The 17,817-nt window shown below is 48.8% G+C and overlaps 1 protein-coding gene across 3 annotated transcripts; it reads right to left on the bottom strand.

Annotated features, from left to right (window-relative positions):
- Positions 1 to 37: 37 nt before the first annotated feature.
- Positions 38 to 7,144, bottom strand: plin3 (perilipin 3). 3 transcript variants are annotated; one of them, XM_088622433.1, is made up of 7 exons: positions 6,997 to 7,144; positions 4,885 to 4,980; positions 4,511 to 4,706; positions 3,909 to 3,991; positions 3,251 to 3,536; positions 2,816 to 3,165; positions 38 to 2,562 (listed from the first exon to the last, which is right to left on the bottom strand). In XM_088622433.1, the coding sequence occupies exons 2-7, from the start codon at positions 4,960 to 4,962 to the stop codon at positions 2,206 to 2,208; spliced, it is 1,350 nt and encodes a 449-aa protein (XP_088478559.1). In that variant the 5' UTR covers positions 4,963 to 4,980; positions 6,997 to 7,144; the 3' UTR covers positions 38 to 2,205. The 3 variants fall into 3 exon arrangements, with proteins under 3 accessions (XP_088478559.1, XP_088478558.1, XP_088478560.1); XM_088622432.1 differs by having other exon boundaries at positions 4,885 to 5,100; positions 6,997 to 7,139; XM_088622434.1 differs by having other exon boundaries at positions 4,885 to 5,014; positions 6,997 to 7,120.
- Positions 7,145 to 17,817: the final 10,673 nt, after the last annotated feature.

Here is a 17,817-nt window from a genome sequence, read left to right on the forward strand (position 1 = left end):
AGTGTGCAGATGGACACAGAGTCAAGAATACAGTGTCGTTTTAAAGTGATTTATTTGAGTCAAGGTTTACTGTCTGTGCTCCTCAAGCAAAAAAAGAGAGAGAAAACATTTCAAGAGAAGGGAAATACTGTTCATTAAAGCATGCAAACATTCTGCAGATATATGTTATGTAATGGTATTTAAAGGATTCCTGTTCTTGGTGCACTGCAAGGTTTATATGCGCTTGAGCCAGATGTACTGCCTGGCAGTGTGCAGCTGTGCTGATCAGTAGAAACCCATGCTTGCAAATCACAGAGGTCTGCACCTCCCTGGATCACGAGCCCAGCAGCGTTTGTAAGAACTGAAACTAAGGAAAGTGGGCACAAGATCCCTAATTGACACAATCGAGTCAGTAACAAGTGCAGGAATGATAGAGGACCCAGGCATTGAATGGAGCAGTATTACTCTCATTCCATAGATAATAATAATAGCTTACACTTATATAGCGCTTTTCTGGACACTCCACTCAAAGCGCTTTACAGGTAATGGGGATCCCTTCCACCACCACCAGTGTGCAGCCCCACCTGGATGATGTGACGGCAGCCATAGTGCGCCAGAACGCTCACCAAACATCAGCTATCAGTGGGGAGGAGAGCAGAGTAATGTAGCCAATTCATAGAGGGGGATTATTAGGAGGCCATGATTGGTGAGGGCCAATGGGAAACTTGGCCAGGATGCCGGGGTTACATCCCTACTGGCCCCACTAACACCTCTTCCAGCAGTATCCTTAGTTTTTCCCAGGAGGTCTCCCATCCAGGTACTGACCAGGCTCACACCTGCTTAGCTCCAGTCGGTTGCCAGTTGTGAGTTGCAGGGTGATATGGCTGCTGGACAGATGTGCACAGTGATTTGTAAAAACATCACAAAGTAATATAAATAACTAATAAAGAGGTGTTCCTTAAAAAGAGAGGTGTATAATTGAAATCATGGTGGCAGCCCTGGTCAGATGGGATGAGCTCACATTTATCACATTTAAGCCAATGAAATGAGCAGGAATGGAAACTGCAGGCACCATGGCCTTGCATGACTGCAGCTTGACCAGCCTGCCTTAAACTAAGATCTTTTGAAATTGTGGATCATTCACTGCAGACAAACTCAAATGGTCATTTTCCAATTATGTTAATATAATAATCAGCAGGCTCACTGTAATGTGTTACATCACTACAGTGGAGATTAAAGGTTGTTGGTTGGAACAGAGATTCTACAGTTCACTAGGCCTACTGCTTGATCTGTTAACTACTTGTTTTTGCAACTAAAAAATAATTAAAGAGATGTATAAAAAGCCTGGAATGATTTATGTTGACTATATTAAATCAATTTTCTTGGTGCAGGATTAAAAAAATAGAACAGTGTGGATGGAGCTCAGAGCAAGCAGACACTTCACCGTTGCTGTTTTGCTTATGTCCACTGGAGGGCAGCACTAAGATTTCAAAAGGAAAACACTTTACTTGCAGTTCATGTTCTTTAAATTCATATTAAGAAAACTGTTAAAGCAGATGCAGCACTAAATAAGGCTAACATGATTAACAGTGGAAATACTGATATCACTGTTGAAAAACTAAACCTAAACTATCTGCCAGTTTTACCACACATTTTGGGTGGGTAGCTGCGTCATCATGCATAGGCTGCAAAGGAACAGTAGGTTTATTCCATGCTGAAAAGAGTAGAAAGAAAACAACGTTTCGGCCTTGGGGCCTTCTTCAGGTGTAACCTGAAGAAGTCTCCACAGACGAAACGTTGTGTTTTCTTTCTTCTCTCTTCAGCACGGAATAAACCTATTACTTGTTCCCACACATTTAACAGCTTTCTACAAGAGCATCTGCTTCAGGCCCTGCATGTACAGGGAAAGACAATCACGAACTGCCTGTGTGCTCCGCTTTGTGCTCTGTATTGTCACTGCTTTTTCCCTGTGGAAGGGCAGTACACAGCAGTTTAACACAGTGGAGATGCCAGACTGGGAGCCATGCAGTGAGACACAGCCGAGCACTGAGTCTTGCAACCAGGGAAAGGAGGGCCTGTTAACACGTCTGACAGGGAGAGGGGAGAGGGGATGGCAGACACTGCACTCGCAGGCCTTGCGTGTACCGAGACAGAGAATACGAATGGCTGAACAGTTGGGCGGAAGGAACTGACTCTGCAAGCACTCTTGTGTGTCCCCCCCCCCCCTTACTGCCCCTGGCTCTGGGGGACCCCCTGCTCCCCCTCCTCAGATTTCTCTGTGATCTGGGGAGAGAAGGGCCCCACCAGCCAGTTGAGGGGGGTGTTGTTGAGTAGGTACTCCATGGTGGCATCCACAGACTGGCGCACCTGTGCCATGCGAGCACGGCTCTGTGCCAAGAGGGGGTTGGAGAAGGACGTGGCTCCACTCAGAGATGCCTGCAGCTCTTCGGCCGCCCGCAGCGCCGCTGCCACCTGCTCCTGTACCGACACGGGGAGCCCCTGCGCAGTGGACACCACGCCACTGCAGGCAGCTCGCAGCTGGGCGCTCAGGCCCCGCGCCATCGACAGGGCACGGCCCTCCAACTGCAGACAGACGGAGCGAGAGGAGGTGAGTACAGCTGCAGCTGTGGCCACTGCAGAGCGCCCTCCTCGACGGGCAGACTGTCAGGCAGAACAGCTTTCACTGACGCAGACAGGCAGGCAGAGGCAGGGAGACAAACAGAGAGAGGCAGACAGAGAGACAGAGAGACAGACGTGCAGTCCACTCAACAAGCAGAACAGCAGTGAGAAGGACAGAGTGAAACAGTAATTACAGCCCCAGTCCCTCTCCAAATACCTCCACATGGTCGTCACTCTGCATCTGCCCCTTGTCCTCCTCTGCCTCCTTCCCTCCTGGCTGGCCCTCCTTCCACTCGGCCCAGTGCTGCAGGAGCTGCTCCTGAGCACCCCCTAGGCGGTCCGTGGCGCTGCTCAGCGCTGCCTTGGTGCGCTCGATGAGGTCCAGGGTGGTGGTGAGGCTCGCCAGGGTGCTGAGCGCGCTCTCATGGGCATGGCGGGCACGGCTCAGCGACAGCTCCAGCGCCCGCTCGCGCACCTTCGCCGACAGGGTGCCCAGACGCACGAAGTAGCTCTGCCTCCCCGCCGGAGGCCCTGCCTCCCCGCCGCTGACCGGCTCCGACAGCGCGGCTGAGAGAGAGAGAGAGACGCGACACTCAGGCCATCGATCCGACACCTTCGACCTGCTCCCCGGCAGCCCGCGGCCCGCACTCACCCAGCTCCCTGTGGCTGAGCGGCAGGAGCTGCTCCACCCACTCCTCCGATCGGCTCAGCGCCAGGTCCACGCCGCTCGACAGCATCTGGCCGACCCTCGACCCCATCATGGTACTGACCCCCCCGCTGACGGCCGCGCGGGTCACGTCCACGCTGCCCTGCACCGCCCCCTTGGCCACGCCCACTGCACCCGTCACTGCGCCAGTCACGGCCTGCCTGGCTCCGGAGACCGACTGCGAGACCGACTGCTGGACGCTGCTGACCAGCTCTCGCGTGTCGGCCACCACCTGGGAGAGGGGAGGACGGGAGGTGATCATGATCTGATTCCTCATTCCCCACCCTGCTGGCTACTTTTCAGTTTTGGCAAAACATTTAGAGGTTTCCATAGAGAAGTCCTCTCGGAGACAGTTCAGTGTTACAAAGTGCATTGCTCTACTACATTTTGCGTTGGTATGGCAACATCTGCTAAACTATAAATTTGTTTCAGACTTTTTAGAAGTTTTTTACACCTGAATGTCCTAATTTTCTTATTGAATTTTCTTAAACAGAAGTACAAAATGTATGTAAAAAACTTGAGGTATTTTGTCATGTGTGGCTGTTCAGAGAGACCCCAGGATAGAGCTGCTGAGCACACAGATGGGCAGACAGAGAGCTCTCACCTTCTCTGTGGGCTGCTGCAGGATGGGCAGCTTCTCCTCCAGCCTGTCCAGACCCTTGCAGGCGTATTCATTCACCACAGTGACTGCAAGAAAGGCAGGGTCACTGATCAGGCTCACAGACACACACAACAGTTTCAAGACAAGCTGGGATAAAGAAGAGAACAGCTCAGGAACCGGGGCAGAAATCCCAGTGTGCCCTGTCCTAGTGAAGAGCACTTTCTCTGCCCGTGTTCCCATCCTGACCTGAGCCCAGATGACAGTGGCTGTGAGTGCAGACCGGAATGGAGACTGAAGGTCATTGTCTCCCACTCTCTCCCTGGCAGTGCCTGATATGTGGAACAGGGGTGAGATTACAGAAGCAGTCTTGCACAATGTTGCAGCTGCTCCAGTCTGCCAGTCTGGGCATCAGGTGGCACAGCTTCCAAACCCTGATTGTCTGCGTCTGCTGGGCCCTGAGAGACAGGGCTGACTGCAAGGACACAGCTGACTTCCAGGCTGTACCAGCTCTGTCCTGCTCTGGAGGGGAAACACTGATCTGTTCACCCTGGGAGCCCAGACTCAGGGCCGCTCCAGATCGGCGGGGCGCTCTCGAACAGACTCACGCTGGGGCTCCAGCCGGTCCAGCAGGGGCCGGGAGCCAGAGGCAGCGGCGGCACCCAGAGTCCTTGCGCCGCTCTCAGCCGCATCCATCACGCCCCGCAGGTAGGGGGCGCTCTCCTTGGCGCTGCTGTAGGCACTGGACAGCGCGCCGCAGGCTGAGCTCACCAGGGGCAGGCTGGCCACACGGGTCACCACGCTCTGAAACACACAGGGTCCCCAGTGAGAACTCCACTGCTCCTGCCAAAACTCGACAGACTGATGCCTTTACCCCTCACTCCCAAGCCTCTTCCGCCTTTGGGCTGGAAATGCAGTCTGGGGCCCTGCTGGGTCTCGTCCTGGCGGGCCAGGCTGGGCCGGGCTGGGTGTGGGGTGTTACCTGCTGTTCCCGGCTGCCTTGTTCCGATGGTGGGTCCACATCGGCCTCGGAGCCACTCTTGTTCCCAGTTTCCTCCATGTCCCAACGTCACTCCACCTGGAGAGCAGGGGGCGGGACAGGAGTCAGTGTGCTGCAGGCGAGGAGATCACAGGTACAGACACGTCACACCTGGGGTCAGCTCTCCACCCTGGGAGCAAAGTCTCGGTTCCACAGCAGCTGGGGGGGAAGGGGGGGGGTGTTTTTATAACAGTGTTTGTGTGATTGTTTGTTGTCAACCTCACCAGAAGGACTCTGAGACAGACTGAGCAGCCCCTGCGATCCACACCAGACAGACAGACTGGGCGGCCCCAGTGATCCACACCAGACAGACAGACAGACTGGCCGGCCCCAGTGATCCACACCAGACAGACAGGGACGTTTGGATATAATAATTATTATAATAATTGCTTATACTTATATAGAGCTTTTCTGGACACTCCACTCAAAGCGCTTTACAGGTAATGGGGACTCCCCTCCACCACCACCAATGTGCAGCCCCACCTGGATGATGCGCCAGAACGCTCACCACACATCAGCTATCAGCGGGGAGGAGAGCAGAGTAATGTAGCCAATTAGGAGGCCATGATTGGTAAGGGCCAATGGGAAATTTGGCCAGGACCTGGGGTTACACCCCTACTCCTTTTGAGAAACACCCTGGGATTTTTAATGACCACAGAGAGTCAGGACCTCGGTTTTACATCTCACCCGAAGGACGGGGCCTGTTTACAGTGTCCCCGTCACTATACTGGGGCATTAGAAACCACATGGACCGCAGGGTGAGCGCCCCCTGCTGGCCCCACTAACACCTCCTCCAGCAGCAGCCTTAGTTTTTCCCAGGAGGTCTCCCATCCAGGTACTGACCAGGCTCACACCTGCTTAGCTTCAGTGGGTGGCCAGTTGTGAGTTGCAGGGTGATATGGATATGGTTGTAGCTCCAGGGATCACACTCACACTCCCCGTTTCTGGAAGTCACTCTCTAACAATACAGGCCACTCTAGAAATGGTAACAGACTTTGTTTTCCTTATAGTTCAAGTAAGATAAGATAAGATCACTTTATTGGCCATATACAATTTCTTGTATTAGGAATTTATCTTTTCACATACCCTGGCTTGCTCTCCATGAGACACACAGACAGGGAGAGAAGCTGGGGGTCAGAGTGCAGGGTCGGCCATTTATAGCAGTTAAGGGCCTTGCTCAGGGGCCCAACGGAGTAGGATTCCTCTGCCGGCCGCAGGTTTTGAACCAGCAACCTTCCAGCCACAGGCAAAGAACCTTAACCACAGAGCCACACTCCACTCCTAGGTTGTTTCTTTTCTTCTCTTTTCATCTTGGAATGAACTTTTACTTTAGTTAATAAGTTGCTTATTAACTTAAGTAGGTAGCTGCGTCAGCATGCGCAGGCTGCAAAGGAACAAGTAAAGGTTTATTCCAGTGAAGAAGGCTCCACAGCCGAAACATTGGGTTTCTTTTCTTCTCTTTTCAGCATGGGATAAACTTTTACGTGTTCCTTTGTTGTCCTTATTACTTATAACTTGCTACTTAACTTATCACTGCTACTAAATGAGTTTTGTAATATTAGCAATATATTCACTGTAGCTATGAAAAGTTCAGGAAGTTTTACATTGGAGCAAAAAGTTTGAAGCTGAAACCCAGCGTTTGCACCACGATCACCCCAGGTAGCCGTGCTGTGCGGCAGCAGTGACGAGAGGAGTCTCTCCCACTGCATGCCCTTACAAACCAAGATCACAAGATCTCACTCAGAGAGTGAAAAGGCAGCTCAACGCCTACTTACTACTACACACAAACTGTTACACACATAGGTACACTGGCACACAATACACTCGCAGATATACGCAAAGTGTACACACACACTGACTCCTGCACCCCCGTGATCTCACACCAGACACAGAGTAGGAACTCCGAGACAGAGCGAACAGAAGTTCACAGCGAAGTTCACCCTGTCCGTCCTTCTGCAGGGACACAGGCACCGCCGCCGCGCAGGACAGGCAAACAGACCGAGGGGGAACCAGACTCATCTCGCCCGCAGATTAAAGGCAGAAGACAGACAGTACCTGCTAGTTCAGGTCACTTGTTCAGGTCACAGTCTCTTGTTGCGTCTTTCTTCTTGTCCCCAAACTCGCACTCTTCCCGACTCCGGCGGCCCCTCACGCTGCCGCTGACGTCACCCGGCCCCACCCCGCCGCAGGCTGCTCCAATCACGACTCCGCTCCGCCCGTGATTGACACCGGGAAGGTGGAGGGATTAAAAATCGGTCAATCCGTCAGACCAAAAGTTTACAGATTACTTTAACTATGTACTTCAATATTATTTTTTGCAATACATTTTGACAGTGTTCCATCTGCTTGTATTAAAACCCATGTTTTGCAGAATATTCCGGATCATTACTCCTCCCAGTCACTGCTGTCTGTGCGCGTTGTGCAATACTGAGGCTGGTGCAATTCTTGGCAATTGCAACCAAATTTCGGAATTAGCACACAGGAGCGTACTAAATTGCGGACTAGTTAATACGGTAGAATTGTATCAAAAAAACGTGCTGAACAAATTTGGAGACCAGATGATCTTGTGTTTAGTATAAGGATTTAGCATTGTTGTTCTAATTAGATACTGAATCAGAACATTTCAGTTAATCTGATCAGTAAATGTATATGTCGGCGACGTTAATATTGTAACGCAACGGGGGCCCTTGCCGCATTAGGAACCCGGGACTCACGCGTCACTCAGCAAAGGACACAACCCGGTGAGCCAAAGAGAGATCTCTCAACAACCCACTAGCTGTAGTCCTGCTATCACAGGGAAGGGCGGTGACGTCACCTGCTCTGGTACTCCGGCTCTTACAAAGTACCTGTCGGCCGTAAGCGTTACAATATATAATAATTACTTTGTCTGTTTCGTGTCTATATATAACTGAATGCCCCAGACAATTTAATGTTTTTTACTTTAGAACTGCGTTTAAGATAAAATACAACAGATTAGGTATACTACATATTGTAACGCTTCGGGGTTCTGGCAGGCGCCCTCACCGTTGGCGCTTACGGTCGGCCCCGCACCGTCGGGGACGCAAACCCGGGCCTCTGGCGTCACTCAACAGGGACCCAGCCTGGTGAGATAAAGAGAGCTAAAGAGCAAAAATCTCTCTTTAGCTCACCAGGCTGGGTCCCTGTTGAGTAACAGGGTTCGCGTCCCTGACGGTGCGGGGCTGACCGTAAGCGGCAATGGCGAGGGCGCCCACCTGAACCCCGTTGCGTTACATTGGTGTCAGGCGTGGGATGGGATAGCCCTTCGCCGAGGACGGCGAGTTAAGCGGGGGAGAGTGTAATGCTTACGGCCGACAGGTACTGTGTAAGAGCCGGTTTTCCAGAGCGGTGACGTCACCGCCCTTCCCTGTAATAGCAGGACCACAGCCAGTGGGCTGTGGAGAGATCTCTCTTTAGCTCACCCTGTTGAGTGACGACGGAGGCCCGGGTTCACAGGGCTGACCGTAAGCGGCAACGGCAAGGGCGCCCACCTGAACCCCGTTACGTTACAATATTAATGAGATGCTCAATTGCAATAATTGCAATTAGATACGAAGCAAACGAGCACAACAGCTGTGGCTTTGAATCGAGCAAGTATTATAGCGTCTTTTTGTTGCCCTCGGTAATCGATACACATTCAAGCGGAGATCTTTCATATGAGTAAGCGAACGCGGCGCTATTTCGGTTCTATGTATAAGACGTTTGTGAATGCAGTATATAAAGGTAAGTCTTATGCACTTTCATGAGCTACTTTTGTTGTTTTTTTTTTTAACAAACCCTTACACTGGCCCACACAAGTTCTTCCCTGCAGCCCCAATTCCTCAATATTCCTGCTTTCCCTGAGAGTCTGAAGTGCCGAGTCCCAAATACAACAAAATGATTCAATTGACACCCATATGTGACAGAAAATATACCCTGTTTAAATACGTATTTCCTTGTTTTCAGTTCTCTTCACTCCCCAGGATATATGAAAATTCATGATCGCATATAAACGCTCTACATGATACAGCTACAGATAAAGATTGACATTAAACTTCATTATTAATAATGACACTTTATTAATAAACGCATGTATTAATGAATGTGGTGTGAAAGCGATTTTAATCACATTTGACAAAACATTTTAAATTCATTACTTATTCCGCCACTAAATTGCTTAAAGCTATTTCTTTACTTTAGTAATCTCTAGAGGGCAGCAGCTGTTACTTTGGGTTTGCTGCAATTGAGAGTTCGGTGTTGCAGATTAATTTCAGCGGCCAAGTTTGTTGTAATTGGTGTTAAGATGGTCCACTAGTTTAGCACAGAGCTGCGTGCTGATCCCGAGGTGAAGTCCAGCTTGTACACTCATAGGCAGAGCTCATGCTGGGATCTGTGTCATTAGGTGGACTGGATAGCAACTGAATCCCCCCAGACAGGACACAGGTCCATCATGGGGACTGGAACCCACAACCCACCCGTTATGAGATCAGAGACTTACCCACTACACTATACTGACCCACCCTCATTTGTTACTGTTGTTGCTTCTACTGCCTGAAAAGAAAGAAAACCATCTGTGTTTTGGTGGAATAGTTCTGTTACTGTGTATCTGGGAAACGTTGGTGGTGTTTGTTTTTCACACCCACCTCTGTGCCCACTCTGCCCAGTGCCACACCCACAGAGAACAGGCTTGTTAATGACCGTGGTATCATTTCATCTAACATCATGAGGCTTCCTGGACACCTCCTGTTAAACATGAATACTGCCAGTGAGTTTGCAGCCTGTGGAAGAGATGGATTTCACTGTATGGATGGATTTTTCCTACCAACTGTGAGAACCTGCCTGTCTGTTTCCCTCACTCCTGGGCAGCTCAGTCCAGACAGACAGCGGTCACTGTACCAGGGACTCTAACACTGGACTGGCGCTGCCCACTTTGAAGAACCCACTGCCAATATGAACCCAGCTTGCAAAGCCATGTACATTCACTGCCCTGTGAGGCTTACACCTGCTTCTTTCTGCCAACTAACAGTGCAGAGGGACTGAAAATGTAGCAGTTTTTGAAGATTCGATTATTACTACCAACACCACATTTGTACCTGCAGTTTAGTGTTTGGTGAAGTAACCAGAAGTTGCTTCAGCTCCACCAAAAACTAATCAGAAACTATGTGCAGCTTTGTCTGCCCCTGTTGTATATCACCATTGATTATATTTCTATAGAGTTTTTCATGTCTAAGAGATACAGGAGGAGAGCAACTGAAGTTGAGCACCTTGTAGAGAGACAGTAAGCGTTCTGCACCAGCAGCCCAGCTGCACAGAAGCTTCACCATATGAATTAAGGGAGAACTTTAGGGATGCCAGATTATACAGATTAAAGAAGATCAGAGTGGAATTTAGACAGGACACCAGGGTTATGTCATTGGGAAATTCCCACAGGGTCTGTATCAGGACCACTGCTCTCCCTAGTTTATATCACTGATCTGGATTCTGTTATACCGTAGTTGATAAACTACTCAAATTTGCAAGTGATACCAAATTAGTAGAACTGGAAAACACTGTAGAGGCAGAAAATAAAATAAAAAAACACTTAAATATAATACACTACTTGGACAGCAACTTGTGATGAAGATTTAGTTAGTTAATTCTCATAATAAAATTAGCCCATTATGATATTCCCACAATAATAAAAAAGCACTAATGTGGTTAAACTAAATCACACTCACCTTTTGTTTTAGTGCAGGTAAAGAAAACAATCAATTTTTATTTAGAAACCAAAAACAGCAAAGAAAACCATCAGGTTAAATCTGTCAAGAAAAAAGTGAATCAAATGTGCTAGAAATGACCCCTTGACATAACCCTCAAGCCTTTTCTTGCAAGACGAAACCAGAGACGATGTTTCCAGCAAAATATCTCCTCTCGATATGGAAATTCCCAAATCACCCAGGTGAGCAAAACCAACTCAGGCTACAGGGCAAGGCTCTGGAACACAGCGAAACTGTTACAATTGACACAGATTTATCACACAGTAAACAACAAAACACAGAACAAACACACATGTGGCTAACAAATATTGAGAACTATTAACTGAGACACATTTTCCTACGGACTGCAGCCAGATCTGCTCAATATTTTAAATTTCACTTTTCTACAGACGTCAGGGAGGTAAGCACCTGCTCATCCCACACCTGGTATGTAACACTTAAACAGGATTACTCAGGGACTTTTTACAAGTATTAAGAATCCCCAGGGACAATGACTTGGTCAACCCAGCAGACTTCTTCAGAAGGAACAATGTTCATATTCAAAACTGAGAGCAGGAGACACTTCTTTACCCAAAGGGTTGTGGGAGTATGGAACAAGCTACCCAGCCATGATGTTGAAACTGATACCGTTAGATCAATTTGCAACTAACTACCAAACAGACTAGACAGGCTAAATGACCTCTCAATTTAACTGTTCTTATTAGATTTGTTTTTCATACCTAAATTCTGATTGTTTTCAGTGCCATAGTTTTGGGAATGTCCTTGGACATTCAATTCAAGGTGCTTTATTAGCATGACTGATGGGTACAATCAGTGTTGCCAAAGCAAATAAAAATAATAAAATTAACACGAAATGAAACAAAAGTAAAAGTAAAATAAAATCTACAGACATATTACAGACATTTACAAAAAAGACATCATAAAATATTGACATTTACTGTATACAGAAGGAGCATTATTGGGAGACAGACTCACTGTTCCCCATTGTTAGGTGTTTTTCTCTGCACATGGAGATCTGAAGAAACATCCTCACTAGTTTCTGTGGGGACCCCACTCTTCATTGCCATATAGGGCAATGAGTTGGATTACACTTTCAAATATTTTGAGCCAGATTCTTGTTAGTGGGTTGATGTTGAAGAACCTCCTTCTTATTGCATAGAAAGCCCTGAGTGCCTTCACTGCCAGGTCAAAACTCCCAGATGAGCTGATAGTCAGACCAAGGTATTTGTAGCTGGATGTGTGCTCCAATGTGTTGTTGTTGAGTGTGAATTTGTACCTGTTTCCCTGACGTCTGGCTTTCTTCTGGAAAACCATAACTCTGGTCTTGTCCAGATTGACTGTCAGTGCCCAGGTCTGACAGTACTGCTCCAGCAGTGCCAGGTTTTGCTGCAGCACCTGTTCTGTGGGCGACAGCAGGACCAGGTCATCTGCATAGAGCAGGAACTTGATTTCTGTGTTGTGTAGTGTGAGACCGGGAGCTGCAGACTGTTCCAACATTCTTGCTAATTCGTTGATATAGATATTGAACAGTGTTGGGCTCAGGCTGCAGCCCCGTCTCACCCCACGGCCTTGAGTGAAGAATTTGGTCCTTTTGTTTCCGTTTTTCACTGCACATTTGCTCTCTGAATACATTGATTTAATTATGTTGTACACTTTGCCCCCTATGCCACTTTGGAGTAGTTTATAAAAAAATCTTTAATGACAAATCGATTCAAAAGCTTTTTTGAAATTGACAAAGCAGGCAAAAAGTTTTCCTGTCTTTTTGGTGGACGTGTTTGTCTCTCAGGGTGTAAATCCGATCAGATGTTCGGTGATCTGTTAAGAAGCCAATCTGACTCTTGCTCAGGACATTGTGTTCGGTAAGGAAGGCCAGTATTTGTGTATTCAGGATACTAAAGAATACCTTTCCCAGGTTACTGTTCACACAGTGTTGGGATCGGGTCTATCTCCACTCTTATAGATGTGCGTGATCAGTCCTTGGTTCCAGGCCTCGTGGAAACATCCGACTTTCATGATGAGATTGAGGAGTTTGAGCAGGGCTTGTTGCAACTTCGAGCTGCTGTGTCTCAGCATCTCGTTGTTGACTCCATCTTGGCCACAGGCTTTGCCTGGTCTGAGGGCTTGGAGTTTGTCCAGCAGCACCTGCTCAGTGATTGGGGGTCTTTGATTGAGCCTATTGCAAAATTTCGAGTTTTTCATAAATGGTGTTTTGGCCTAAATGATTTGTATTTGGGAGTTTTTGATAGATTTTTCAAAGTATGTTTGCCAAATTCTTCTGGTTTTGATTTATTTAAATTGTTCCACTTCTCCCAGAAACAGTTCTGATTAAGTGACTCCTCAATTTCTGCAAGTTGTGTGTTTATTTTCTTTTTCAGTGTGTTTGTAAAGTTTTACAGTTTCACGGCAGCTGAGGCGCAGATCTGTGTATGGTGGTTGTCTGTGTTTTTGATTTGAGACTTTTTGTAGTGAATTTCTGATGTTTTTGCACTCTGTATCAAACCACTTTTCTTTTGCTTTTGTTTTTTGGTAGTTTTTTTATTTAGTTGTTTTTAGCTTAGATTTTGATGCTAATTTGTGGAATAGGTGATTTAGTTTTCGTGTGGCCAAGTTAATGTCTAATTTGTTGGTTTGATACAGTGTTTAGGAATGTGTCCAACAGTGTCTGAATTTCTTCATTGCCAAGTGCAGTTTGGTATCTGTCTAAGACGTCTGTGTCCCATCTGTACACATAGTTGAGGTCGTACAGCAGGCTGGGCTGTGTCAGTGTGTTTCTGTGCTGGTGTGCTCTCTTCATGTAGAGTGTGATCTGGCTGTGGGCAGAAAGAAGAGTTTGTGGCCTGACAGTGAAGGCACTGATACAGGAGGGGTCCAGGTCGGTGATGGCGTAGTCCACCACACTGCTGCCCGGAACTGAGCTGTAGGTGAACCTGCCTAGAGAGTCCTCTCTAGTCCTGCTGTTGACGATGTACAGGCCCAGCCCTTGACAGAGCTGAAGCAGCTCGCGCCCGGTGCTGTTGACCGTGGTGTCATGGCTGCACCTGTGTGAGGTGACCGGTATGTGGTACAGAGGGGATTGTCCGAATACGTGAGTGTTTCCCTGTGTGCTGGTGAAGTCTGCCAGTGTGCCTCTTCGTGCATTGAGGTCCCCACAGAGCAGCACGTTACCCTGGCCCTGGAAATGACCAATCTCCGTGTGGAGACTGGGGAGAATTCCCTCACTGTAGTAGGGCGATTCTGAGGGCAGGATGTAGACAGCACACAGGAAGACCTCATTTTCTGTATAGATGATATTTCTTTTGATTTTAAGCCAAACTCGTGACTCTTCTCTCTTTACTAATTGTATGGTGTGACTGAGCTCCACTCTGTACAACACAATGATCCCCCCAGAGTCTCTGCCCCGGGTGATTTGGGTTTTTTGACAGAGGGCACCATGATCTCCTTGTAGCCTGTGGAACAGTGGGTAGCCATTTCTCCCTGACACCATGTCTCCTGTAGGATCATGATGTCTGTCTCCTTTACATTCTTGATAAACTCAGGATTAGTGCTCTTCAGTCCAAATGCTGACGAGCGCAGACCCTGAGTGTTCCACATACTAATTGTTAAAGATCTCATTGTGAGCGTTTGAATTATCTTTGCAATTTGTTATTGTTATCTGGAACTGTATCAAATTCGTTTCGGACATTTACATCATCAACAAAAACAGAGTATTGCGCTGGATTTGTGTCTGTCGCTGTGGGTCCCGGTAGTTCAGCTCACAAGTCGGGTGCAGATGAGATTCAGGAGCTGCCGGATTTCTCCCAGCTCCAAACCGCTTAGGACCGCTGGGCTGGCCAGGGCTGCGGCGTAGCTTTGCAGGAGCGGCTCGGTCCAGCTCTGTTGTTGTGCTGGGTCGGGGGGTTGTGGTTCTGGTTCTGGTCCCGTTTGGTCGTTGGTCTGGGTTGGAGGGCTGTAGGGTGGTGCTGATTCTGTTCTTTGTGGGCTGAGCTGGTCTGAGTCGGGGGTGTGGGTGCTGGGGCGTTCCTCTGGTTGTCCTCCTGTTTCTCTCTGGGGTGATGTTTGGGTGTCTGCCCAGTGTAGTATCTTTCAGAGTTTTAGTGAAGAGTCCGATGGTCTGTTTTTTGAGGTGTTTATGGTCGTGTAGGTGCTGGGGTCCCACGGTGGGTTGATGGGCCAGGTAGATGTCTGGGAGCAGGGCGCCACACCATGAGATCTCAGTGTTGATTTTCTGGATGGTGTGGTACTGCTCGTCCTGTCTCGGCAGCAGGGTGGAGATGATTATTTGGGCACAAGGGAACTCCTGTATGGCCCTCTGTGTCATTCTCCTGATGGACTGGGCCACCTGCTCCCTCTGGGTCCTCAGGTCGTTTGTGCCGGTGTGGATGATGATGTGCCGTGGTGTTCCCAGGACTGACTTGGACAGCAGCTGCAGGGCCTTCTCTGTCGTCGGACACCAGAGCTTTGCTGTTTGTAATCCCGGGAAGAGCCTGTGCTCGTTGATGTACCTCTTGTTGGAGTCGATGAGAAGGGCTACTTCCGTGCGTCTGCCTCTGGTGTCCAGTCTGCCGGAGGGTCGCTGTGCTGTTGGGCTAGGGGCTGCGTGGGAGTTGCAGTGTGTGGGGTGGAGGTGTCGGGTGTGGCCGTCTGTGGGGTTGGGTGTGTGTGTGGGCCACCCTGAGTGTTCGGTAAGGTGGATGTGCTTTTGGGCAGTGGTGTTGTGAGGGGATTTGGGGTGCCGGGGGGTGCAGTGGGTGTGGTGTTTGCTACGGTGGGGGTACTGGGAGTTGGCGGTGGGGGTTGTAGGGGTGTCAGGTTGTGTGGAGGTGAATGTGTCTTTGCGGGTTGGGAGTGGGTGTTGTGTGTTGTGTGTTCTGGGCCTCAGGGCTGTGCTGTTGCGGTTGGGGCTGCAGTGGAAAGTAGTGAGTTTCCTCATTTGTTCTTTGAGAGTCTTGCTTGTTCTGTCCGCAAGCTGCAGCTCCTCTCTCAGCTCTGCTACTTCCTACTGCAGCTTACTGTTGTCCTGCAGCAGCTCTTCCATCTGTGCCCTGAGCTGTTTGTTGGAGGTTCTGCATTCATTCCGGTATTTGCTAACCTCGTCTCTTTGCTGTTGTGCTCTGTGAGTCTCCCCAGCATCAGATCTTTGAACTTAGTGAAGTCCAGCTCCAGAGCAGAGAGTTTCTCTCTCAGGGGGCGCGCTGTGCTGTGGTCACAGGGGGCTTGGTGTGGGCTGTGTGTGTCTGGGTGGTGTGTTTCAGTGTTGCCGAGGGCTACACTCTTGCTGGCCTGTTCTGTAGCTGTGGCTGTGTTCGTGGGTTCAGTCAGGTGGAGCTGAACTCTCGGGTGCGGTGGACATCTGGCTACTGGGTCTCTCTCCTATATCTGGGGGAGGTTTCTCCAGGTCGGCCTGTGTTTTAAAGTTTGTGAACTTTTCCTCTAAAAGCTCCAGAGCGGCCTCACTGCCATGTATCATTACTGTACCATTGTGGTAAGTGTTGATGGTCAGGACAGTGTCTTCTACCTCGCTGTCGCCCCCTATGGATATTTGCCTGCCTTTGCTGATGCCCCTTCTCGTGGTGTTTGTATAAGTCTTGCACAGATCTGTGTGCCAGGCATTCGGATGCTCAGTTAAAAAAGAGCAGGTTGGTTTTAATGTGTTTTTCTCCTGCCTGGTACTAGTCAGCAATAAGGGTCTCTGGATTTTCCTTCATCCTTTGTACTGTTTCCTGGTCTTAACGGTTTTCACGTCCTCAGGGTACTGGAGTACTGTGCTAAGGCCTTGGCTGGCCGAGTGGGGCTGTCTTCTGTTCTGTACTCATTTTGCTTCTTTTAAATACAATGGGCCCAGGTGAGAAGAGCAAACAGGCAGCCTGGCCCAGGTGAGAAGAGCAAACAGGCAGCCTGGCTCGGGCGTTTTGAATACAATCAGCCCCGCTGTTCCTTAGTAACAGGTTCTTCAGCTTTGGCCTTTTGAGTTTAATGGGCCCAAGTGGTATTTTGTTTAGTTTTAAACTTTAAGGTAACTTTTTCTAGGTCTTTTTTACTTTTATTTAGTAAAACAGTTCAATTTTAGAGGCCTCATCAAAAAAGGAGAAGAAAGAATGAAGTTTACCAGTTGTTTTTCATGCTGGTGGCTGATTTTTTGGCTTCTCTTGATGTAACTTGTATTTTCCCTGTCCTGCTTGTTTCCTTTGGTGTACTTTGTATTTCTTCCTTTCTTTCACTCTCTGTGTTAGAAGAAGAGAGTGGCACTGTGTGTGAGTGTGGTCAGAGTGCTGGTGCTGTATTGCTCCTGTGGAGACAGCAGGTGTCAGTGCCTCACAGCTGTGCCACTGTCTGCACTGATCCTGGACTCCTGTGAATGTTGGCAGACTCTGCTTCTCACCACTGTGTCTCATCTGCTCTCCTCATTCCTTAATTGTGGTAATTAATTACTCAGCTGGGTCAGTTTGTCATCTCTTTATTTTTATCTCTTCATGGCACCTGTAACAGAGGCAGGGGGGGCTCAGAGGTCCATCTGTACAGACTTTCGGACTTTAGGGCTGTATCTTGCACCTCAGTGGGAGCACAGAGCCTTCAGGGCTTGTCAGACACCAGATCTACCCATTCCCGATTCCTGGATATTAGTGTAATCAGAATTACTCTGTTCACTGACTGTTTAATCAATTAAATAATCACGTAGTCTAGTGTACAGTAAGTGCGCAGGCAGAGGAATGGATAGTCAGTGCTGCCTCGGGGCCACAGCTGACCAGGGTCCAACAGGAGGCACACCGTCACCGTGGCAACAACCTGGCGCTCTGCCAGCAGCCCTGTTTCTGCTTTCTTTCTGCTCGTCGGGTCTCATTCTAAGACAGACACACAGCAGTTTGATGAGTTTGAAGACGAGCTGTCTTGGAGCTTCTAGAAAGAGCTTGCACATGAGCTCTGTGAGACAATAATAATACAGCAGCAGGGTACAGTGTGCACCTCTACTGTGTCTCATAGATTTGTGTTTCACTGCAGATAACGTGGACTTTATACAGCAGGCAGAGATGACTTGTGCACTATGGCCAGCAGGAGGCAGTGAGGTGTCTCAGAGATCCTGGATCCCAGCTTCCTAGGGATACAGCTCCATCCAGCAGAAACTTCC

This window comes from Lepisosteus platostomus, chromosome 27 (genome assembly GCF_059453375.1).
Source record: "Lepisosteus platostomus isolate fLepPlt1 chromosome 27, fLepPlt1.hap1, whole genome shotgun sequence".
NCBI classification, from domain to species: domain Eukaryota; kingdom Metazoa; phylum Chordata; class Actinopteri; order Semionotiformes; family Lepisosteidae; genus Lepisosteus; species Lepisosteus platostomus.

What these genes read in the sequence shown, in the direction of transcription:
- plin3 (XM_088622433.1), bottom strand. Translation starts at nt 4,962, where the DNA reads ATGGAGGAAACTGGGAACAAGAGTGGCTCCGAGGCCGATGTGGACCCA. An exon ending in AAGGCAGCCGGGAACAGCAG is followed by an intron (nt 4,707 to 4,884) that starts GTAACACCCCAC and finishes TGTGTGTTTCAG; the next exon opens with AGCGTGGTGACCCGTGTGGC. An exon ending in AGAGTGACGACCATGTGGAG is followed by an intron (nt 2,563 to 2,815) that starts GTATTTGGAGAG and finishes GTCTGTCTGCAG; the next exon opens with TTGGAGGGCCGTGCCCTGTC.